The sequence below is a fragment of the Takifugu rubripes genome, chromosome 17 (assembly GCF_901000725.2).
Source record: "Takifugu rubripes chromosome 17, fTakRub1.2, whole genome shotgun sequence".
Taxonomy (NCBI): domain Eukaryota; kingdom Metazoa; phylum Chordata; class Actinopteri; order Tetraodontiformes; family Tetraodontidae; genus Takifugu; species Takifugu rubripes.
Window position 1 is genome coordinate 4,237,885 of NC_042301.1, and position 24,223 is coordinate 4,262,107.

The window sequence follows — 24,223 nt, forward strand, 5'->3', positions numbered from 1 at the left end:
TCCATGTGGCGGTCTCATTATTGGTGTCCGGCCCAGTTGAATGTATTTATTCAGGGTTTGAACTGTGGCACCCAAGGTGTGTCTCAGTGTGACTTGAAAGCGGTGGTTACATTTTAATTTTCACCCCATGAAACAAATACGCAGCTCTCCTGCGTTTGTTTTTGTTTTAATGAATGACTGCATTCATTCCAAGACTCCTACCAATCAGCAAAAAGACCCTGTGGTGAGACCACGCCCCTACAGAAATACCCTGGCTTTCTTGCACACCGATTGGTTAGATATGTGAAGGGGCGTGGTTTCCTGTTGGGGCAGAGTCTATAAATGCAAGTTAAGTCTTTTACTCTGGGGCTGAAAAAAATTAACTATAAGGAAGACAGACTTGGAAGAGACTGAGTCAGTGCTGAAATTATGTAAGAGAAACTCTGTGGATGAGAGTTTGCAGAGACTTTTGAAAGAAAGAAAAATATATATATATATACAGTATACTGTATATCACTTCTTCCAGCCATGGTATTTCTGGCCTACCTGATCGCATTGACAACAGTCATCATCACACAGGTAAGACAGACACTCAGCTGCGGTATACATGAATGCTTCCTACTTTGACACTCTTTCATGTGTCTATGAGAACATTTTAGTTTCCTTCGTTATCTTCTGAGCATAACCCCTTTTAAAATGTGTGTGAAACTTGAGTGCTGGTGTACTTGTGTAAACAAACTAGGTGTGAACATAAACACCTTTATCCTAGAATAAAGCTGAAAGTTGCATCGTGAAAGGCCATAAACATAAAATATTACCAAAGTAAGTGTAGCTGTGGTGAAAATTTTTTGAATTAACCATAGCAAAGTTTGGTCAAAATGAGGTGGGATCATCATTTCAGTGCTGTGTAGGCATATTCAGACAAACCCAGTCTTTCACAGAAGCTTTACTAGAAGCATGTCTAATCACGCCCTCCTGTTTTTATTACGCCAAACATGTTGATTCTTACCAACTGAAAGAGTTGGCTCTGCCGAGGAGGGATGACTCACAACAGGAGCCGGCAAGAGACTGGCACAAAAACTGAGCTGTCTACGATGGTTGACCTAGCAATGACCACACACACACACACACACACACTCTGCAGTGCTAGTGTCCATACAAGAACTGGAATACAAATGAAATAATATACAGCATTTTAATAGAAGTCCCTGAACTAGTACTATTCTTGTCTGTAGCTTAATTTCTAGTTACTTGCATGCTCCTTTCAGCCAAGTTTGCCATATGTCACATCATCAGATCCCTGTCTCTCCTCCCCTTCAGGTGATGGCTAGCTGCCCAGCAGTGTGTGAGTGCCCCACAGAGACTCTGAGTTGCCCTCCAGGTGTTAGCTTGGTGCCAGATGGATGTGGGTGCTGTAAGGTGTGTGCGGCACAGCTCAACCAGGACTGCAGCTCATTGAGACCCTGTGACCACCACAAAGGGCTGGAGTGTAACTATGGCAATGATGTGACTGTGGCCTGGGGCGTCTGTACAGGTAGGTCAGTGTAGAGGGAAAAGGTCTGTGGCTAGTATAGTAGCATACAACTCCAATTATTAAATCGTGTAACTTTACACATCTGAGAGGGGGTATTTTAATTTACAATAGCAGTAGTGGGGGTTCAGAGGTTAAAAAAAATACTCTGTATATCCATCTGCATCGCGCCAGTGCTGTCCCACTAACTATGAATAGCTGGTGACAAGGCGTCTGTCACTTCCTGACTGACATTTAAGTCTTATGGTCTTTTGTGAACTGCTTTCCTGTGTGGAAGTAAAGTCTGGAAACACTTGTTTCTGCTGTTACAATGAACACTATTACATTCTTCTTTTTTCATCACAAGCGTAGGAGAAGGAACTGTACTTCAAATTATAGTTATAATGTAAAATGTGTTTTTAGCTAACTCAGATGGACGCACATGCGAGTACAATGGCAGAATATACCAGAATGGTGAGACCTTCCAAGCTGGCTGTAAACATCAGTGCAGTTGCATTGATGGTGCAGTCGGCTGTGCCCCACTGTGTACCAACAAGCTACCGCCGGCCTCTCCTTCCTGCCCATACCCACAACTGACCAGGATTCCTGGACAGTGCTGTTTCAGTGTGGACTGCCACAAGGGCACCTGGCATCTCCCGCCTAAGTATCAGGTGTGCGTTGCATTGGTTTTCCATGATAAAAGATTTTTGTCCAGTGGATCCTGTACAGGATCCCACACAGTTGTGGAGTTGCCACTGGAAGGCAAAACCCAAGAAAACCTCACAATTAATCTTATCTCACACTCTAGGCACCTCCGACACGACATATGCCCAAGCCTGGGATCCAGCAGCTGGAAAACGGGCTGGACAGCAGCCACATGGAAGTCAAATCCAGTGGCTGGGAGGGTGAACGAGGATATAAACACCTATCAGGTGAGGCACGCTGGCTGCCGGAAATCCCTCACCAGTGAAATTAAATCACATTGTAACATGTGTACCATCAACAGGCACTAAAATGATGAAAATGATTGGCGATCATCCTCTGGGCACCACAGATGTGTTGGGTATTGGTTAGTGATTTCATGTGACATGATCCATCTGACAGTGTGGAACCACCTGAAGGACAGGAAGTGTCCAGTCCAGACCACTGAGTGGACCCAGTGCTCCCGCAGCTGTGGAATGGGCATTTCTTCTCGAATCACAAACAAGAACCCACAGTGCAAGTTGGAGAGGGAGACCAGAATCTGCACCATCCGGCCGTGCAACGGGATAACGTTCCCCTCCAAGGTGAAGTACAGATAACCTTAACGATTGCTGACAAGAAAAAAGGAGCTCTCCCACATTTTTCCATGCTTCTGGTTATGTATTTAAACAGCTGAAGCAGGAAATATCCAGTTGGTGCTAGGGTGAATGAAAAATCTGATGTTCTGGTCCTAAATAAATATTCTCTTGGTGCTAAAGCCAGCTATATCCAGAGTTTAAGGGCAGAGATTATCCCGGTGGTACTTTTCGGGAAGCTCTACATCCACATACTACTGTGCTGATTTACTCAGTGGTGTTTTGGTGGCAGGCAGGCGCCTTTTTAAATATAGTTCCCCACCCCCAGCATTCCTGCCAAGCAACTGTCTATAGCTAGGCCCTGTCTGTATGCTCAAGAGGCCAGGGAAACATTAAGTCTATATTGGGCCTCCTGTTGGACACTAAGTGCTTGTTACTGGGCTCTGATTCCTCAAGGCATTGGAGGTCATAAGATGTCAAACACTTTAAATGAAAAGGTCACTCAATATTTAAACAAATAGTTATGATGAGAGCAACCCTCTTTAACTTAAAGTTAATGTGGACCCTGGTTCCTTTATAGAGTTAAGAGCGAAAAGACTTTTTAGTAATTTATTAATAAAACCACTGTCTGGTGCTGTTGTCTTCTCTTTCACAGAGAGGGAAGAAGTGTTCCCAAATCCATCGCGTCCCAGAACCTGTATATTTGTCCTACGGCGAATGCCGGAGCGTCCGCCTGTACCGTCCTAGCCATTGTGGCACCTGCACGGACGGACGGTGCTGCTCACCGCGGCGCACGCGCACAGTGCCTGTGAGCTTTGTTTGCCCAGATGACGAGCGTTTCCAGAGGTCGGTCATGTTCATCCAATCGTGTAAATGCAGCAGCGACTGCAGCCACCTGAACGAAGTGGCACTCCCTCCACAGTACTGGATGTACGGAGATACACACATGTTCACAGACTAGTGGTGGCAATGTTCATTTTTAAATTACTTTAATATGATTAGGATAACTTTGTTGATGAAGTTAGAAGACTAGGGGCATTTGTTGTCACTTGGCTCCAGGTGGATGAAGACTACAGGCACCCTGCCAACAGGAGTCTAAAAGCCACCTTGGATCAAAACCCTAAGGGCAATCTCTATATTGTAGTATTTCTTTGACTGGAGGAGTGTTTACTCCTGACTACTCCTGTTCAAACAGAGACAGGGCTTAAATTAGAGTCCCAAACTTCCTCCACGGAGGACTGACTGCTGGATCAGGTGTTGAGGATTTCTCAAAAACAGTCAGATGAACTTGAGGAGCCAAGCAACAGAGCACTTTTATCAAATGTTCTGCCTTAAGACCGACCTCATGCAGGTGGTCCATTACGCACTGTGGCCATTGAAGTCAACTTTTTGCAGACATTTTGAAAACCTTTTTTTTTTTATAGAAAATATTTTTTTAAGAAAAACATTGAACTCTTGAGGGATATTTTTCAGTAGGGTAGAACATTTAAAAACAACAAGCATCCAACTAAGGACCAACTCTATCCATCTATCCAGACCCAGTCCTTGTGAGCCATAATCCAGTCGGGTTTTCTGTCCTAACAGTCAGCAAACAGGATAGTGGGATCATGGGATACCAGGGGCGAGCCTTGTCTAACTGGTAGGACAAAAAACCCAACTGGATTGCAGACTGCGCTGAGCCTGTCCTAGCTTCTTTTTGGAGAGATGTGGGTACATTGGTCCAGCTCGTCGCAGGTCCAACTCATTGCAGCTATGTCTTTAGACAAACCCCTAAGAGAAATTATATGAAAATGCTCTATCATCTGGATTAAAAGGTGAAATGTTTCTCTTTCTGGCTGCTGTAGTTCTAGTTCATCTGTTTGGATGAACCAGCTTTAAACGTTAATTTTCGTACAAGAAATTCAAGATTTAAGTTTGACTGGAACAGGTTCAAACTTATCTTTGTTCTGAAACTATGCTAGCATCCTCTGCATATGAGTAGATATCCAAAATTGCGGTATCATTGTACAACATCCAATAAATGTTGATTACCGTCAAAATTAAAAGCAATTATGTCTTTTGTGGTGTTTGGATTTGATGGACCCATTTTTTAATCGAAAGAAAAAACACTGTGTGCGTGTGTGTGTGTGTGTGTGTGTGTGTGTGTGTGTGTGTGTGTGTGTGTGTGTGTGAGAGAGTGTGTTCGTTGACAGGAGAGTGAGGCGGTAGAAGAGGTAGAGGGATTTGATGGAACCATTTTTTAATCGAAAGAAAAACACTCTGTATGTCTGTGATGTGTGTGTGTGTATCTTTCCAGTCCAGTTTGTCACAGACCATGGGCCAAAGGTTAAACTGAGACCATACATTTGATTTTGTTGGATGATGTGATTTTGAGGTTTCCGAATATGAGGCTTACATTTAATTCCGAGTCGGGCTTATAAGAGTATGAAACTGAGCCACTGGACCCGTCGATCAGCAGCCAGTTCCACAACTAGCCTGTCAGTTGCCTGCAAGAGAAGAAACATGGATCTCAATAAATAATGAACCTGAATGTTCTTAATGAACCTGAATGTTCCCAAGAACTGAAACACCCAATACAGGTGTCATTGGGAGAGGGCATCCAGGGCCAACATGGATGCATTTACTCATGTACAGGACATCATGTCTTCTTGTCCACTGTCCACCTAACCAAGAGAATCATCATCTGGAGCCAGCGACAAATGAAGAGCTGCTGTACATAACACAGTAAGTTGCTTTCTGAACAAAGCCCACTGGCTTAGCAATTTGGGGGATCAAAAATCAGTTATAATGGTCCCTCCAGAATAACTTTTTCATCTATTATGCAAACAGAAAGATGCTGGTTTCACACAATCTCTTCGGCAGAGGTAATAATTTGCATTGCCTTTAAGCGTGACTCGGTTTGTCAGCAATGACAACTTACTGTAGGAGGAGATCCTCCTCTGGCAGCTCAACTACATTGACGTCAAAGCGGTCCTGAACATCATTCAGGAACTTTGCATCCTTCTCATCTGACACAAAGGTGATCGCCAAGCCTTTGGTCCCGAATCTTCCAGCACGGGCCACCTGGGAAGGAACAAGACAATGACTTAAGACAGGCATTTAAAATTCTGTCAGTATCTTGCAATACTGACTCTGTGAAGGTATGTGTCAGAATCCTCTGGCATGTCATAGTTGAACACAATATTGACACGTTCAATGTCCATTCCTCGGCCAAACAGATTGGTGGTGACAAGGATCCGCTGCTGGAAGTTCTTAAACTGTTGGAACCGGGCTATCCTGTGGGGGACAGGGAAAAACAAGATTTTTCAAGGTAATCTATCTCTAAATTCCTATTTAAATGACTTCATACTCATGTTACTTTGAGTAATGCTGACAAGCAAGGAAAGAAAAACATTAGTACCGTTCCTCTTGTGCCATGCCTCTATGAATTGCAGTGGTAGGGAATTTTTGCTCTACCAGCAGCTGGGACAGAGCAATACAACGCTGCACTGTTTTCACAAAGATCAATACCTTAAAAAGAAAACAAAAATCACAATACAGAAAGAGTGAAAACAATATGGTCAGTTGTGTAATCAATTTCAGCCATACCTGATTGAACTCAAGAACATCAAGGAGGTCAAAAATCTTCCGGTTTTTCTCGACTTCTTTCACCTTGCAGTAATACTGCCGCATACCGTGTAGTATTAGCTTGGTTTCATCATCAACAAACACCTCCATGGGCTATCAAAGAGAAGCAAATTGTTATTCTCAAACTCCTGCACACCAAAACACTGTTGTAGAGTGTGCTAAATAAAACAACTTAGTACTTTCTCACACTTCAATTACTTCTTAAACAAGTGTGCCGTGCCTTGTTTTGCCTTTCTGCATGTACTAAAGATTCATAGACATCAAATCAAATGTAGCCAGCCTTCCTGTTTCTGGAGCAGTTTATGAAGGCTGACTGTCTGGTCCATGCTAAATGTGCTCAGGAGAGTCAGTTTCACCCTCTGATATGGCCACTTATGACACCAACAACCACAAGTGGGCAAAGCTTCGAGGGATTCAAGCAACAACCCCTACGGGCATCATAAATATCTTCACCGAACATGGGTAAAGGAAGCAAATTTCTACACTTGATATTGCTGCTGCTACACTCCAAGACTCAAGTATGGCGGATTCAATTTAAACATCAACTTTCTTGACAGTAACTCACGTCTTGCATGAACCTGCGGCAGACCGGACGGACTTCCTTGCTTAGAGTTGCACTGAACATCATCACCTGCTTCTCGTGGGGTGTCATTCGGAAAATATCCTGGACGTCTTTTCGCATGTCTAAATGAAAACAGTATTATGTAAATGAAAAAAATCTAATTACACAGATAGCATAGGATCATTGATTTTGCCTTTGTATGTTGAGTTCTTTTTGTTATTAATTGCCACTTCAATGGCAAATGTCTAGAATGAATAAAAGTCTAATAATATAACAAAAGAATAAACAATCACCATAGAGCAACTATAACATAATGAAGTTAAGTGTTGTTTTGCTTTGGACCAGTACTTACCTCGTTGCTCCAACATCTTATCACACTCATCAAGAACAAAGTGTTTGATGTTCTTCAATCTGAGGCTCTTCTGGAGGATAAGAGCGCGAATACGCCCGGGAGTTCCGACAATAATGTGAGGGCAGTTCTTTTTCAGGACCTCCTCATCCTTCCTGATGGCCAGGCCACCAAAGAACACAGACACCTTGACAGTGGGCATGTACTTGGAGAAACGCTCATACTCTTTGCTAATCTGGAAGGCCAGCTCTCGAGTGTGGCACATTACAAGGACAGAGACCTGGAGACATAGAGAATAAGGACAATTGGTGGATATCCACGATTTGCTTGTGTTTGCTACAGCTTTAACTTGGGTAAATAAAGAAAGCGTGGAGCAATTAAGGGCAAATATCTCACCTGACCATCCACTGGTTCAATCTGCTGCAGGGTTGCCAGCACAAACACTGCCGTCTTCCCCATACCCGACTTGGCCTGGCAAAGGATGTCCATGCCCAGTATAGCTTGGGGAATACACTCATGTTGCACTAGAAATAAAAACAAACCATATTTAAAAGTGTCTCTACATTACATTATGGCATCCTGCATCACTATGGTACAGTTGGGAAAGTCCTTAGGGCGTTAGTCACCTTCTGAAGGGTGCTCAAAACCGCATTCGACAATGGCCCGGAGCAACTCTGGTTTCAGGAGAAAGTCTCTGAACCCAGAACTGTGAATGGATACGTAGGACCCTTTAACCTCCTTCTTGTTCGCTGGGGTCCAACTCTCTGGAGCTTCCTGGGTCTCCTCATCTTCTTCATAATCCAGAAGCTCGTTGTCGATGTCTCTGTCATCCATCTGTGTGGAAAACACAATGATCTGTATCACAACATTCTGTGCAAACTCATTTCATTTCACTCAACTTTTGGCTTATTGTGTTATAGACAAACAGAACAGAGGCAATTTCTATAAGACTGCAATGGTAGGTAAGGCTCCCTAAAATGTAAAAAAATTAAATGTCTATAAAAGTTTGTTAACATTTCATTGACTAGAAATGCATTACAACGCATTTATCTCGAAGATGAGTTCATTCAGAACACTACAAAAGTCAACTGACTCAATGAATTTTGTTAACACCACCATACTTGAATGCATCGAATACATCAATGCATGAGCTCAATGCATTGAAACAGTCATTGGATAAATGGTACAAATTTGTCCCGCACCCAGACCCTCATTTTCTCTGGGGGTAAATGGATACTACTACTACTACTATATTAATATTATTTTGTTTGTTCAATCACTCATACTTTTGGCTAGGACTCACATCCCTCTACCAGCCATCACTGAAACAGACTTTAAGTCATCATTTGGTTACAGGTACGTGTTAAGACAGAAACACCTAATGTAACTGAATGCGGTAACATTTGAACACAAAATAGAAGTCATTTTATTCATGTTCATGTTAGCTCGCACAGCGTTTTGAAAGTGGATTACGAATTCGGCTACAAGAACAAAAAAAACACGGTACAGCAAATATAACACAAGCAATAAACAAAATAATATTTGTCATGCAGACAGCAATTTACCATTTATTAAAATCATTCTTACATAACTTACTTTACTCTTGGTCTGACTACTGATAGCCTGAAATATCCTCTGAAAATTGCTGAAGTGGCTCTTCCCAATATCTTAGGCTCCAAAGGAATATAAAGTGTGCATATGCATTCCTTTGGCTGTGATTGAAATGTATCTGTGCCAGTAGGATATAGTTGAAGGAAGGAGAAGTCAAGCAAGGTTACATATCATAGGTTGCTTTATGACCAAAGCCCCTTGGCTTTGATATTTGGAGGATCAAAGGTCACAGACCTTCAGATCCTTTGGTCAACTTTGCGAATTGATCATATTTCAGCCTGCCACCAGGTGTGTCCTGTCAGGTTCAGGTGGTGTTTGCAAACTGCTCGTTGCGCCAATAGGTAGTGTCATTGAACCTTAATCTGTAGGGCTTTCTCACAGTGCCCAAATGGTGCATGATCTACAGTATATTACTAGATTGTGCTGCATGCAGTTACACCTGTTGAATTAAGTGGATGTTCTTGCTCATGTGCTGCTGGAAAGGCTCTGGGTCATCATGCGGTTGTAATCATGTGATTGTTCTATTTTGCAGAGCAAGCAGGCCGCTGCAGAGGATGCCCCCCCCCCCCCCCCCCCCCACAAAATTACTTTGCTGAAAACGTCCAATACTCTTAAATTTGCAACAGTATTTTTTAATGTCTACGGAATTCATCTGGAAACCAAAGAGAAACTTTTGCTTCCATAGCCCAAAGCAACTGTTCCCAGCAGTGTCAAAATCTTAAGTGACCCCTCTGATAGGACTTTGGCCGACTCTAAATTTGGATCTGAACCTCAAGTTTCAGCTATTTTAGAAGCGTCTATCAGTAATCTCATGAGAAATTATGAAACATCCAGGAGCCTGCATTAGGAGTACACCTGCAGATTGTTCCCAGTTATCCATATTTATAACATTAAGAAGTTTTTTGACACGTGTAATTGAAGACAACACAAAGTGGCAGTCCTATGAATCCTATGTGTAAGGCTGTTTGATGGCCTCCTCTAACTTCACGCATATTTGTTGAAGTGTGTAGTCTGAGGTGGGAGTCAGTGCTAGCGATGATGCCAAGGAACTGAAGGCCAAAGTAAAAAAAAAAAAAGTTAGTAAAAAAAAAAGAACCACAAGTATTTCTGGCAATTGCGAGGCCATTGGCCTGACATCAGAGAGATGTTGGCTTAAAGAGCCCACAAATGAATGCTTTTTAAATGAAGGCTAAACAGGACTTTTATTTTAACATGTACAGTACATCAAAACATTGCTACTGAAATTCAAATAAATGTATCCAATGTGGTAATAGAATCTCTTTGCTTTTCAATTTATGAACTGAAGAGACATAACCCACGCACACACACACACACACACGCATGCACACGATGCTGGGTATTGGACACAGCAGTAAGATGGTCAACCCTTTTGTGGTCAGCAGCAGCAGTCAACAGTCCAGCTAACTGAGAACAACCCACCCCCCTTAAAGATTTTAACCCCAATATAGATCGTGTTGTATGCAGCGTTGGTGTGCTGCTGATAATAACCATGAGTTAATGAAGTTCCTCTCTTGCTTCAGAGCATGGCTACGTCAACAATAGTAGACTTTACGTCAAGATGACCAGATAGTTGTGCTGTGAATTCAGTTTATTATCAGTTTACCGTAATGTAGAAAGATCCACTTAATCTTTTAAGATAACCACAATCACTAGAATGGGACCGCACTCTTGCAAAAGGTAGTGAAAAAGGACAGGTATAATGAGAGGGCTTTCTTGGGAAACAGCTGCATGGATCTTACTTTGCGGGGATAAAAGACAATTCACAGTTTCAGCTGGAATGTTTAAAGTACCATCTGAACCCATCAGAATTAATGTTTCTTACTTTACAATGTACTGGAAATAGTCCACATTCAAGTGCAGTTGATTTCGGCCCCAGTGGCTATTTATTTATTGGAACATCAAGGATGATGCGAGATGAGTTAAATAGCCACTGGTGCCTGTTACCAAAAAAACCCCACATTTGATGCATTAAATGCCGGGTTAAATTCTTTTAACCAAATGCAGTCTTCAGGCAAATTAAAGCCATTTCTATTCTTCAGGTAGACAATGCTTCCACCTGGGGGTTCCACTGCATGGTAGGACACAAAATCTGGCATGAATCTGGCCCTTGAGGACTGGATTTGCCCATGACTGCCAGAATACTGTAGCAATTCCACATAATGTAACATTGGGGTGGACAAGCATTCAAAATATCAATGACAGGCATTATTTTGCAAGTTAAAACAATAACTTAATTTTTGTAGGGCTGTACTCAATGCAGCCAGTTGCTTCATTTTATGTTCTGATACTTGGGATGCAGTTATGATTAGAGGAACACAGATGGAAAGAGAACTATATAGGATATTTGCGTTGTGGTTCATAATAAGTGTAATAGTCCTGGTAAAATAAATGACTTGGAACTGGCCTCCCACCAGGTGTCTTAGCTCTCATCTTTCTGGCAACACGAGCATGATCAACATTTTGTCTCAAATGATTTCATATTTCGCAATTTGCGGGTCAGCGATTTGAACGTGTCTTTGATGCAAAAATAAAAATTAAAAAAAAGTACTTTTACTTGAGCAAATGTTCTCATAGTTCCATCGCGTGGGCAAATTACAAACAAAGAATACTGCTGTGTTGCTTAACAAAGGTAAAGAAAAATATGCAAAAATAATAATCCAAAGCATTAGTAAAATTTACAATAAAATTGGTCAATGCGTGTTATAAAAAAAAAAACTCTGGTGTGTGAGATACGTTCGACTTTTTTTTTTTTTTTTTACATTCGTGTTACCGTTGCTGGACCTGTTTTTTTCTGCTGCTGGTGTATTAATATATTTACTTGATAATTACCGGGAACATATGCTGCTATGGTTATTTTCTTTTGAAGTCAAATAAAAGAATTATATTGCAAGATAAACAAGTACGCACTAGGTCGTGTGGGAATTCTGTTTTATCAAAAGGTGGCAGTAGTGAGCACTCTGAACCGACTGCAGTCAATCCACGAAGAAGACGCTCGGCCCGGTACTCTCCAGCACGCACATTCACATCGGCGGGACGTACAATTTCACAGCAAACAAGGTAACGTAATGCAACGCATTTGGATCGTGTGTAAAACATAGTTTTATATAGTTTACTCTATTTATTAATTGTAGTATAAGATTTATTCACCCAACTGAATTAGTTAAAGCAAGCTCTTTGTATTATTCCTGCGAACACGCTGTCCGCGTTGCATTAGCTTCCTGTTCAATGACCTTTGCCACCCTATTTTCTTCTTCCTTATTTTTCACTGATTCATTTTGCTGCGTTCCCCGTCTAAAACCAGTGTCCTATTCGCGTTACCTAATAGCCGCGGAGCTGCTCGAATCTAGCCGAATTTGCAAACCTCTTTCGAAATGCTGCGCTAGCTAACGACGCTAGCTTGCACGAGCTGAATGAACAAGAATAAGATGGCGTCCATTTTGTATTCAAACGCTACCGCATTCGGTTAAATTAGCTGTTTCTGTCTCCAGGTGTGTCTGCAAAAATCAAATCACAGCTTCAACACCAGTCAAGGCAATTCGACACAATGGATTAATTCTTCTCTTAGACCGGTTTATTTTATTCTTTGTTGTGCTGGTCGATCCTGCGGCCTGCTACCAAAGGCTCCTTGAGCCTGACGAGTCGCTTCGCCTATTATTTTCCGCCAAACGTCTTTTTTGGTTTTTACAAACGTACTAATTAATTTCAATTCAGTTGTTTGTTACATTGTAGCGAGTTTTTAAATCGACTTGGGTTCTGTTCATATCGCGTTGCGCCAAAAAAAAGTTGTAATTGTTTGCGCGCAACCTTGCAATACAAATGATTGTGTTTTCCACACAGATGGCAGAAACCGACGTCGACAATGAGCTTCTGGATTATGAAGAAGATGAGGAGCCCCAGGGAGCACCAGAGAGTGGGACCCCAGCCAACAAGAAGGAGGTTAAAGGGTCCTACGTTTCCATTCACAGTTCTGGGTTCAGAGACTTTCTCCTGAAACCAGAGTTGCTCCGGGCCATTGTTGACTGCGGTTTTGAGCACCCTTCAGAAGGTGACTAACGCCCTAAGGACTTTCCCAACTGTACCACAGTGATGCAGGATGCCATATTGTAATGTAGAGACACTTTTAAACATGGTTTGTTTTTATTTCTAGTGCAACATGAGTGTATTCCCCAAGCTATACTGGGCATGGACATCCTTTGCCAGGCCAAGTCGGGTATGGGGAAGACGGCAGTGTTTGTGCTGGCAACCCTGCAGCAGATTGAACCAGTGGATGGTCAGGTGAGATATTTGCCCTTAATTGCTTCACATTTTCTTTATTTACCCAAGTTAAAGCTGTTGCAAACACAAGCAAATCGTGGATATCCACCAATTGTACTTATTCTCTATGTCTCCAGGTCTCTGTCCTTGTAATGTGCCACACTCGAGAGCTGGCCTTCCAGATTAGCAAAGAGTATGAGCGTTTCTCCAAGTACATGCCCACTGTCAAGGTGTCTGTGTTCTTTGGTGGCCTGACCATCAAGAAGGATGAGGAGGTCCTGAAAAAGAACTGCCCTCACATTATTGTCGGAACTCCCGGGCGTATTCGTGCTCTTATCCTCCAGAAGAGCCTCAGCTTGAAGAACATCAAACACTTTGTTCTTGATGAGTGCGATAAGATGCTGGAGCAACTTGGTAAGTACTGGTCCAAAGCAACCATCACTTAACTTCATTATGTTATAGTTGCTCTATGGAATTGTTTAAATGCTATTTAGTTTTCATTCATATGTTGTAGGATTGTTTATTATGGAACATATCCCACAAAGATAAAATTATTTGTCTCGCATGTGTCATTTATCACCGCTCCATATTTGCGTTTTTCTGCTCAGACATGCGAGGAGACGTCCAGGAAATTTTCCGAATGACACCCCACGAGAAGCAGGTGATGATGTTCAGTGCAACTCTAAGCAAGGAAGTCCGTCCGGTCTGCCGCAAGTTCATGCAAGACGTGAGTTACTGTCAAGAAAGTTGATGTCTAAATTGAATCCACCATACGTGAGTCTTGGAGTGTAGCAGCAGCAATAGCAAGTGTAGAAATTTGCTTCCTTTACCTGTTCGGTGAAGATAATTATGATGCCCGTAGGGGTTGTTGCTTGAATCCCTCGAAGCTTTGCCCACTTGTGGTTGTTGGTGTCATAAGTGGCCATATGAGAGGGTGAAACTGACTCTCCTGAGCACATTTAGCATGGACCGGACAGTCAGTGACCGGACTCTGCAGCAGTTCAGGAGAACAGCTGCTTCAGCAGTTACATTTCACTTGTGCAAAAATCTTTAATACACGCAGAAGGGCAAAACAAGGCGTGGCACTCTTGTATAAGGAGTATAAGTTTTCTTTTTTTCAGGGCGCTCTACAACTGTGTTGTGGTGTGCAGGAGTTTAATTCTAACAATTTGCTTCTCTTTGATAGCCCATGGAGGTGTTTGTTGATGATGAAACCAAGCTAACTCTACATGGGCTGCAGCAGTATTACTGCAAGTTGAAGGACAGCGAGAAAAACCGAAAGCTTTTTGACCTGCTTGATGTTCTTGAGTTCAATCAGGTATGTCTGATATTGGCTGCACACACTGTTGTTATACTTGTTTATTCCAGTTCTTTGCAGAAATAACAGGTTTACACACCTCTGTCCGTTGTGGATCTCTTTGTTTGCACTTTTTCAGTATTAAGACGTTTGGTTTGTTTTTAGGTGGTGATCTTTGTGAAAACAGTGCAGCGTTGTGTCGCTCTGTCCCAGCTGCTGGTGGAGCAGAACTTCCCTGCCATTGCAATTCATAGAGGCATGGCACAGGAGGAGAGGTACCACTGTTGTTTTTCCTTCTTTGCTTGTCAGCATTGCTTTAACATAATGTGATAAGTCATGTGCAGAGAAAGTTGGTGCAAGATGAACTTGAAAAATCTCGTTTTTCCTCGTCCCCCCTGCAGGTTATCCCGGTACCAGCAGTTTAAGGACTTCCAGCGGCGGATCCTTGTGGCCACCAATCTGTTTGGTCGAGGAATGGACATCGAGCGTGTCAATATTGTGTTCAACTACGACATGCCAGAGGATTCTGACACATACCTTCACAGAGTCAGTCTTGCTATAAAGCATTTTCATTCTGTTATATTTCTGCAAAAGTGTTGCGCAATACTGGCGGCATGCAGGCGTTTGATCCTGTGAAAGCCTGTTTTAAGTCATTGTGTTGCTTCCCAGGTGGCCCGTGCTGGAAGATTCGGGACCAAAGGCTTGGCCATCACCTTTGTTTCCGATGAGAACGACGCAAAGATCTTAAATGATGTTCAGGACCGCTTCGAAGTCAACGTCGCGGAGCTGCCAGAGGAGATTGATATCTCCTCTTACAGTAAGTTGTTGCTGATCAACTTAAGGATTCATATCATTTATGTGTGCTGGTTGAGTTTAAAACGTTTCTAATGTTAAAATACATGGCTACAATATTAAAAATTAAGCCACTGATGCTAATCAATCCATTACTATTGTCTGCTGGAGAATGTTAGCATTTAAGTGAATGAAAGGAGCCATATTGCAAACTTAATGGTGGTAGAGAGGTTCCACTGTTAACGAGATCTCAGAAATACCCTCAAAAAAACTAGTGGTTTAATGACAGGTGGCTGGAACCCAGAATCTAGAACAAATTCAAACAATTGATGCTCTTGAGGCCTCTGAATATGCGCTAATTTCTTTTTTCCCTTTCTTTTATTGCAGTTGAACAGTCCAGATGAGTGAAGAGTTGTTCCACGGAGGGATGAGCGTTCCACATTTTAGTTAATTAAAAAAAACAACCATACGTAAAAACTCCCCTTCCCCCCTATAATTGTTTGCATCCTGCTTTAGTGTTTGGTGTTTAGTGTCTCCTTTGTTAAAACCAGATATTTTGTTTTGGTTGAATAAAGTTTTTATACCGTATTTAATGGTTTAACCCTTGTGTTGTCTTCATATTTCTGTTTGTTGGTTCAATCAAATGTATCAAAATATCAATATTCCAAGTATAAACAGCATATAAGGTTAATTAGTCCCCGTTTTAATAAAAATGAAAAATAATGGGTTAATAAAAAGATGTGTGTAAAAATAGTTTGAGGTTTACGAATCAAGGTTTGTTATATATAATGCTGTTTGATCTTTAGGATGGTAATTTAGTATTAATATCTTAGTTTCCACCATACAAACATATATAGCAGAAAGTCGTTATACACCATGACTTTCTGCAGTCTCTGATATCTTTTATGCACTTGTGTGAGAACTATTCCTGCTGATCGCCCAATAAAGTGCAGAGGAAAGTCAGCAGGTGAGGCGGGCAGTACTCTGCCTCAACTCAAGGGGGCGTACGCCAGCTGGCAGGTGCTTTCTCGCTGCAGTGCAGGCTCATTTTAATAGGCAAACTTTATGAAAATGTATTAAAGCACCAGAATTTAAAGTTTGAAAAATAAATTAAATTAAAATTAAACTTGTGCTGCACTTTAATTTGTTTACAGTATATATGAATTTCTTAAAACACAAGATGGGTGCTTATTCATAGCTATAAAAGAAAGTTCTTTATAGGACAAATACAGTATGTTCCTGTGTATATGTTTGTGTCAATGTGACTACCTGCGCGTGTGCAGCTGATAATAACCGCGGGGGTGACGGAAGTTCCTCTCTTGCTTCAGAGAGCAAAGATTTCTCACTGACGACAAACTTCTCTTGTCCAAAAGATGTGCTGACTGATAGTTGCCCTGTGGGTGCAGCTTATCATCACTTTCATTCAGATAAGACCCTACTGATCTTCTAAGATAAGTACACTCACTCAAATGGGACCACAGCTAAGTTCCTGCTGAAATTGTTAAAAAAAAAAAAAGAAGCAGTTTTGTTACATGAAATAGAAGCTTTAATACCATTTTTGGTGCATGAAGAAAACAGTACCGGACAACACAAAAGTAGAAAAATAAGTTCAAACCTTTAAACTATACAAGCTAAAATACAGATACTTACATTCGCAAAACAAACATGTGTAGCTTTTACAAAAAAGAAATACATTTTGCAAAATACAAAATATATTGATGGTCTCAAAAAGTGCAGCCAAAATAATTATTTCTTTTTTTAAAAAAAAGCTTAAACTTCAAAACTAAGGCAATATGTTGCCTTAATTACCTTTCAATGAATGTGGAAACAGCAAAAGTAAAATCTATCACAGTGAGGCATATTTGTTATTCTTGATATCTATGAAATTGAACCAAATAAACATTATTTTACTGTAACTAAATTGTTCTCCAGGTTCGTAACAGTGTCTGGCTGGTTTTCTCCCATGAACCTGGAAGCTGTTTATCAATAGAAAATGGTGACAGTCACTTTTATTCTAGGGTAGTTTGACAGCAGTGCGCAGAATTTTACACGTGAATACTATATTTTAAAAGCGACAAATTGAGCATATCCGGACGAATAAGGTTTCACGGCAGTGCCAAAGCAGGGGGCCCCAGTACAAGCCGAGCGCACGTTCTCCTGAGCCACAAATGTCATCAATTTCACGAACAAATAAATAAGAATCAACAGCCGTGTAACCACTGGGGTGAGGAGCAGTTCCTCCTTTTTCCTGTTACATCACCGAGCACGTTGACCTTTTTTAATTAAAAAAAAACAAACTTGAAATATACAATCAAACATTTGCGTGTGCTCGGATTTCTCTCGCAAACATGCCCACTGGAGACGGAAATAATCGGTGGCTAAAAATACACACATTAAATTCAGCCCTGGCTCGCTGTGAAGTACACATTCATCATCTAATTTTACCTTAAGATAGCAATTCACTTCTTAGAAAAATAGCATAGCTCACTGGGAATATTAGGTACATTTTCAATAAGGTAAATAAAACGAGTTTGAGGTATCTTGTAGAATTCCTGACCCACCATGCAAATGAGGATACAGCAAGCGGCCTTGAGGGGTCAAGTCGTCCGTCCCTTTAGCTACCTTTTATCAACTGCTGCCAACTACGATGAATTTGGATGTCGTTATTTGACGTCTACTTTCTTTTGCACGCCGATACCAAACATGGCACAAGCACTCTTCCGTTGCCAGATGGGTGCTATGTCTCTAAATGTGCACTAAAACCAAAGTAAGGCTCTCTAAATTCATACCAACGTGAATAAATAGTTATCTGGAATGAGCCAAACCTCTGAACTACTTTACTTCCCCTTTGTTGGACAGCAAAAGGTGAACTTAAAGAATAAAATGCTTCATATTTGCGATTGTCCTGTGTGCTGCCTGCTCCGGGAAGCCTGATAGGACCAAAACAGCCCCAAACAAAAAGAAAATAGATCAGACAACAGAAAGAAGGTTCGTTACGAAGGCAGCAGGCTGCCATTTCGACAGTACGTACCTGTGACTGACTACTGGAAGGATTCGTACTGCTGAAGTCGGAGTATCTCTTCTTCTGGGACGTGCAGATACAGGACAGGAAGTGGGCGTACTCATCTCTTACCTGGGTTCAACCGAGCAAAACCCAAAAGAGAACACGCACATTGGTCAAGACTGTCGCCTGGCCTCAAAGATATCCAGTAGCTGAGCAGCGCTCATTTCTGTACCTGTTTAGACAGAAGGCAGTGCATGACAAAGACCAGAGCTCCCTGCAGGCTGTTGAGGATGGTGAAGATATAGGCGACAACGATGGCGTCCTTCTCAAAGAGGAAGGCTCCGAACACCCACATCAGACCCAAAATACACATCTGGGCTATAGCTGTCACTGTGAAAGCTCTGGGGAGGGAACAGAAGAGGGTAAGTGCAGAGATAAGACCGAGAACTGAAAGATACAGTTCATTTGTTTATCCCCGTGGGATCAGATGAGCAAAAAAGAAAGAGACGAGTCTCCCACAGGTCACATAATTCACACGTTTGAACAGGAGATCGTAATTCACGAAGAAGAAGGTTTTGGTTTTGTTCATTTGGCTCGTTCTTTGTGTGTGTCATCACGAGTTAAACAGGCCTGGGTTAAATGATCCCACCCCAACAACAGTCAACAGCCAACAAACCAGACTGACTTAATTTTGTGGAGGCTGGTGAGGTCTGGATTGAGGCTGGTGAACTTCTGGGCAAGCTTCCAGACGGTGATGATGAAGAAGAAGGCATTGAGGATGATGATGACACACACGGGGCCAAAGAAGCTCCAGATGAGACCTTCTTTGAGGGACAGCCAGCAGCTGGCGAGGAAGAAAGAAACCTGTGAATGACTTGTTAGTCTTTGCATCACGTTACAGATCCGGTTTGCCAACACCTACTAGTCCTTTGTGCCGTATTCTTCCGTTCTAACGCTGACCGATATGATGACAATAACGAGGGGCATCCCATAACCAGTGGCAAACAAGTAAAGGGGCCGGATTGTGGCATTGAAGACCTGAACCACCATGCGGTACAGCTGCACTCCTTCCAAGAACATCCACGCAAAGACAGCCAAGAAGAAGAAATGGAGCATCGCCGCGACGAACCTGCAGCCGCCCTGTCGGAAACACGGCGGAGACGTCGACATTTAGGCGAATCTGTCCAAAACAAGACTTCAACGGCCTTTGAAAACGCTGTTTACGCCCACTCTTACCACCGGCGACGTTTGCGAAATGCCAGCGAGGAAGAAGAGGTCAGCAAGGAAGAGGCAGATACACAGGTGCAGGTGGATGGTGGTGCGGGTCCCCTGAATGGAGCGGCAGAACTTAAAGGTCAGGATGGAGAGCACGAGACACAGCAGTGAGACGGCCAGCCCGATCCTGGTCACCAGCCGGAGCCCGAAGGTATGCTGGGGGGGGAAAAACCCGACAGCCTCTTAACCCTCTTCTGGGAAGTTTGAGGTTTCTGCTGCTGTGAACGTCTGAGAATTCGCCCGTACCGAATTGACGTTTACACTCACCTCCATTGGAGTAAGCGCCATCAGCACAGCAAAGCTGCTGAGATGGGAACAATTACACACCGTGTGTGTGGCGTTCGTGGACTCCTCGTGGCAACCGTTGGGGGACCAGGTGCCACTCTCGCTCCAGTAAGCGCAAGTATACGTCGCCGTAGACTCATTAATGTCCTGAGTAAAGTAAACACTTTCCTGAATGGACGTGTTCAATTTTTCAATTTTTGGTTCAATCATTGTGTTGCTTTTATTGGACAGTTTCCCCTTTTATAATCAACAGTAATTGCGTGATTAGCGTTAGCCAGCTGGTTGCGTTCAGTACGATCGCGAGACAAGCGGTCTTACCTTTAAGTGTCTGAGGGTGATTTGGACCGGGTGCCTCAGGTTCTCAGTCGACGGGTTGGAGACGACAACAGACACGACTCTCGAGAACACCTGAAAAACACGGTTCTCGCTGTCGTTGTCGCGTCTCCGGAGCTCCTCAAAGGAGCGCTCCAATGAAATGTCGAGGTTCTTGTAGCTCAACAATGCAGCCAGGGCAAAACCTGTCAAAGGGAAGGACACGTGGGGGTTTGATGGGGGTTTGCCCATTCACAGACTGACCTGGGGGACCAGAGGTTTACCGGGGTAGGATCCCGTCCCAGCTGCCGTCGCCCAGTCAGTAACCACTGTGGCGTTCTCTGTGGTCAGATGAATTGGCCCAGTGGGTCGCCTCGCTCCCCTCTGCACTGCAATTTCAGCCTCTACTTGATTGTTAAACATATTGGAAATGGCAGAATTCGTACAAGCGTGTTAAACTCTGGGAGGAGGACCTGTGGGAGGACACTGTTCTGACCTGGGGCCATTTACCTGTCTCAGTGGTGTCTAACTTGGTGCGGTTGTGCTTGAGCTGTGGCCCGATGAGCCTGACGGCGTTCTCCATCGTCGTGAGAAGGTGGCTCACACTTTGAGCGCTGCCCGGAGGACCGGAGGACAGGACGGACTCGATGGCCGTGAAAACCTTCTGTAAAGGCGACGAGATGTGGAAATGAGCCAAGCGGATTCAGAGAAAAAGGGGTTTCCGTGTCTGCTCCTCTGACCTCCAGCAACGTCTCCCCGTCACCTTTGACCTCGCCGCCAGCCTTCGACAGAATTAGACAGTTGTTTCTCATCATTGACGTGATGTCAACCAGACCTGGAAGTGGCTGAGAGGCAGACAGAAAGGGTCACATAGATCCTGATCCATATGATGGTGGCAGAACATCTAAACTCACAGGATGGGAGCTGCTCCCAGTGTTGAAGCCATCACAGTCCAGTTCTGCATGGGAGAGAACCAAAGATGGAGTTAGCGAGGGAGAGGGATCCCTCGCATGTCTCCGAAGCAGGTTGTTGTGCAACATGACGTGGGGCAGCTACTCCGAGATAAATAATTGCGTAATTATTACTAAAGAATAAACAAGCGACAAATAAAATGGATGCAAATGGATTTTCCTCGATCTAAAGCAGAGCCAAAAATGTCCTCACTCGAGCACGGGGTCCCTTGGTTTCCGTAATTTGTGAAGCCGTTTGAACACCTGCACCAGTAGCTCCCATCCGTGTTGTTGCAGACCCCTTGAGGTCCACAGAGGGCCACTTCTTTAGCTTCAGCCTCAGCACATTCATCTCGGTCTGTCGGCAGAGGACAAAAGCTATGAGCACTCGTGAAGGCAGAGCTAGTTAGTTAGCGTCCAATAATCCACAAACTCAGTCCGTCACGGCTGACAAAGTTAGCAAAGTCGACTTAGAGGAGCAGGAAGTCTCGACGGTGGGGGTCTGATACCGACGTTCTCACCTTCGCAGCTGCGACTTGTGCCATTTAAAACGTAGCCAAGATAGCAGTTGCACGTGAAGTTCCCAATCTGGTTTTTGCATGTTCCATGAGGACTGCAGGGGTTCTTATTTTCATCAATGCACTCGTTGTGATCTGAAAAGATGAGAGGTATAGTTCAAAAGACACACACACACACACACACACAAACACACACAGGAAGATATACACACACTTACCTTGGCACTGCCCATCATATGGTGCGAAGGTAGTTTTATTTAAGGTGTGTTTGTAACCAGGTTTACACGTGCAGTTATAACCGTCCCCCCTTATAAGACAACTTGTAGAGTTCTGGTCCTCACATTGTCCTAATGAACACATGTCCACCTCTGCAGGTAAGATGAAATAAAGCAAAGATCAGCAGCGGATGTTGATGGATTTGCTCGTCTCCGTGTTGTACGATTAATAAAAATGTCGAGCGGGGAGAGCAGCACATGAGAGGCAGAAAAAAAAGAAAAATAGATCATTACCAAGATTTTCATCATTTTCTGAGTTTTGTCCTTGGTGACAATCAATGACGCATTGTCCCAGCATACCCAGCAAACCTGTGAGGAGGGAAAGAAGTCCATTTAGTTTCAACTCAAAAGTTTCATTGCTACAACTGGAGTTTTCGCAATTGCTCACGTTATTTTTTATGCAACGAAAGTTGCGCAAACTCCTTTCAGGGTCACGTCCCAACTGATTCTACGGCGCCTTGAGAACGTGTGGGTTGGCTGTTAATATCAGCCTAAACCTGCAGCGTGTCTGAAAATCTCCGGAATTATTCATCACCTTATTTGCAACCGTCTCCTCCTGATCCTCGGTGAGCCGCAAGAATCCTTCATACCAAGAAAGTGCAGCTTTTTGTTTACGCACGGTTCTGGCAGACCACAACAGACGCGCGTGGACCACATTTCTCAACCTCTGTGTCGCACACAACAGCAGCTCAGCATCATGTCAGGTTGAGAAAACGTTCCCCTGACCCAGCGTAAAGGGTCCATTTGATCACCGCAGCCGAGGCGGGATGGGGGGAAGCATTGACCCTAAATGCCACAGTGTGACCTGTCCGGTTTTATGAGTAAATGACAAGAATAACGAGCTAAGGTGGCCCTGTGCTCGACTCACAGCTGTGCTTTCATTCATTTGGGAGCTCCGAATGGAAACGTGATCCACAAACCCAGATGTGCCACCCTCGTTTTTCTCAATTCAACAATTCAAGACCCGGTACAGATGAATTCATCACTCCCTGGTACAAAAAAAGACAGACTAGATATTCCATTATTCCATTATTCGATGTAAAAAGACAGCGTTGCAAAACGTACAACTCAAACTAAAGCAGCAACAAGTTTGCAAAAACCCTGGCAGATACTAAAAGGTGTGAAATCATGAACCATCAGTGTTACTTTCACAAGAACGTCAGTGTTATCACTTCATACATTATAATGAGATAGGCTAAATATAATAGTCCCAAACGGAGGCAGTTTTTTCCCCATTAAAGTATTTAACATATCTTCACTACAAATATAATATTCCGTGTGCTGGGACATTTATTTGTTTCTAACATTAAAAATGTCATGATATTTACAGTCACACAAAAAATGTAAGGTCAGGTGTAAATATTTAGCCAACTGGGTTCTGCTTGACATTAATGTAAATACAATAAATATAAGCGGCGGCGAGGAATGCGTGATTTTACTCTGTAGAGTTGTACGTGCACAGAACGTTGAATTAATTGGGAATTTTGTTTCATCTGTTTTTCAAGAATCGTCGCCGTTGTTTTAGAGACTGAAATCAAAGTAAATCAAAAGGAAAACTCTTAGTTTCCCGTGACTGAACTTATTTACTGGCTGCTTTCCAGATAAATGTTTTACAGTTTTGACTTCTTAACTTCCTCTTTGCTGAGGCGGTGACCTCATGGGTTCTGTTCTGACTTTCCACGGGCAGAAAGTGACAGTGACATGGCGCCAACAAATACACGTCTAACGAAAGGACAAAACCATTTATTTACATTTTTATAGTTTTATATTTTATATTTATATTCTATTTTTAATTTATTCTATTTTATTTCTTATTTTATTCTATTTTTATTATCTTTAATAGGTTTAATGGTGTGTAATGGTGGTGGGTAATTTTGTACAGCCCCTAAAGGGATCAATAAAGTACTCAATCTAAATCTAAATCTAAACCAAAAGGAAAGCAGCTGCGTTATCTGAACTTCCTCGTGTTCTCACCTCTTCTTTATTTTATTCTCAGAACTTTTGAAGCGCACACACACGCTTCTATTGGTAGACTTACCCAAAATAAGCAGCTCTTTACCAAATCCCATGTCAAAAACTGTATGACTGGTAGATCTTTGTGAATCTCCTTGGTGTCCTCCAATAAGACACGTGGGTCTGGTCCCAGAGAAATAACAGGCCCACAGTTACTCCGACTGAGCTTTCCCAAAAATAAAAGACAAAAATAAAAGATTTCAGATCAAAGGTCCAGAAAACCGCCAACCTTGGTTTGGAGGACGCTTCTCTGAGGGAGGACTAAGAATCAATCCTCAGCTTTCTCTCTCTCAGACTCTCAGGCTGCGTCCT

General features: G+C 42.8%; 4 protein-coding genes and 2 long non-coding RNA genes across 9 annotated transcripts; 4 read left to right on the forward strand and 2 right to left on the reverse strand.

Annotated features, from left to right (window-relative positions):
• The first annotated feature begins 350 nt into the window (after positions 1-350).
• LOC101067432 (CCN family member 1) lies at positions 351-4,822 on the forward strand. Its single transcript, XM_011620611.2, has 6 exons — positions 351-558; positions 1,300-1,513; positions 1,913-2,160; positions 2,298-2,421; positions 2,594-2,775; positions 3,422-4,822. Exons 1-6 carry the CDS (start codon positions 508-510, stop codon positions 3,725-3,727), a joined length of 1,125 nt encoding a protein of 374 aa, XP_011618913.2. The 5' UTR covers positions 351-507; the 3' UTR covers positions 3,728-4,822.
• A 158-nt stretch (positions 4,823-4,980) lies between these two features.
• LOC101075541 (ATP-dependent RNA helicase DDX39A-like) lies at positions 4,981-9,004 on the reverse strand. Of its 2 annotated transcripts, XM_011612539.2 has the most exons (10): positions 8,901-9,004; positions 7,931-8,138; positions 7,701-7,828; positions 7,308-7,584; positions 6,959-7,077; positions 6,355-6,486; positions 6,167-6,276; positions 5,898-6,042; positions 5,687-5,829; positions 4,981-5,252 (listed from the first exon to the last, which is right to left on the reverse strand). In XM_011612539.2, exons 2-10 carry the CDS (start codon positions 8,136-8,138, stop codon positions 5,237-5,239), a joined length of 1,278 nt encoding a protein of 425 aa, XP_011610841.2. In that variant the 5' UTR covers positions 8,901-9,004; the 3' UTR covers positions 4,981-5,236. The 2 variants fall into 2 exon arrangements, with proteins under 2 accessions (XP_011610841.2, XP_029706311.1); XM_029850451.1 differs by having other exon boundaries at positions 6,167-6,486.
• LOC115253221 (uncharacterized) lies at positions 5,952-7,261 on the forward strand. 2 transcript variants are annotated; one of them, XR_003891489.1, is made up of 3 exons: positions 5,952-6,076; positions 6,735-6,855; positions 6,951-7,261. It is a non-coding gene; the product is annotated as an uncharacterized lncRNA (long non-coding RNA). The 2 variants fall into 2 exon arrangements; XR_003891490.1 differs by having other exon boundaries at positions 5,963-6,076; positions 6,643-6,855.
• Positions 8,132-9,484, forward strand: LOC115253222 (uncharacterized). Its single transcript, XR_003891491.1, has 3 exons — positions 8,132-8,266; positions 8,601-8,660; positions 9,448-9,484. It is a non-coding gene; the product is annotated as an uncharacterized lncRNA (long non-coding RNA).
• Positions 9,485-11,869: 2,385 nt separating this feature from the next.
• Positions 11,870-15,880, forward strand: LOC101067857 (ATP-dependent RNA helicase DDX39A). Its single transcript, XM_003972091.3, has 10 exons — positions 11,870-11,993; positions 12,774-12,981; positions 13,084-13,211; positions 13,328-13,604; positions 13,799-13,917; positions 14,377-14,508; positions 14,653-14,762; positions 14,889-15,033; positions 15,157-15,304; positions 15,667-15,880. Exons 2-10 carry the CDS (start codon positions 12,774-12,776, stop codon positions 15,681-15,683), a joined length of 1,284 nt encoding a protein of 427 aa, XP_003972140.1. The 5' UTR covers positions 11,870-11,993; the 3' UTR covers positions 15,684-15,880.
• A 922-nt stretch (positions 15,881-16,802) lies between these two features.
• LOC101075325 (CD97 antigen-like) lies at positions 16,803-24,223 on the reverse strand. 2 transcript variants are annotated; one of them, XM_029850450.1, is made up of 17 exons: positions 23,937-24,223; positions 22,133-22,207; positions 21,842-21,991; positions 21,627-21,758; positions 21,320-21,463; positions 21,070-21,113; positions 20,896-21,000; positions 20,666-20,819; positions 20,440-20,559; positions 20,162-20,361; positions 19,826-19,990; positions 19,520-19,714; positions 19,206-19,423; positions 18,969-19,127; positions 18,516-18,684; positions 18,311-18,412; positions 16,803-18,209 (listed from the first exon to the last, which is right to left on the reverse strand). In XM_029850450.1, exons 1-17 carry the CDS (start codon positions 23,965-23,967, stop codon positions 18,168-18,170), a joined length of 2,205 nt encoding a protein of 734 aa, XP_029706310.1. In that variant the 5' UTR covers positions 23,968-24,223; the 3' UTR covers positions 16,803-18,167. The 2 variants fall into 2 exon arrangements, with proteins under 2 accessions (XP_029706310.1, XP_011610834.2); XM_011612532.2 differs by having other exon boundaries at positions 20,440-20,562.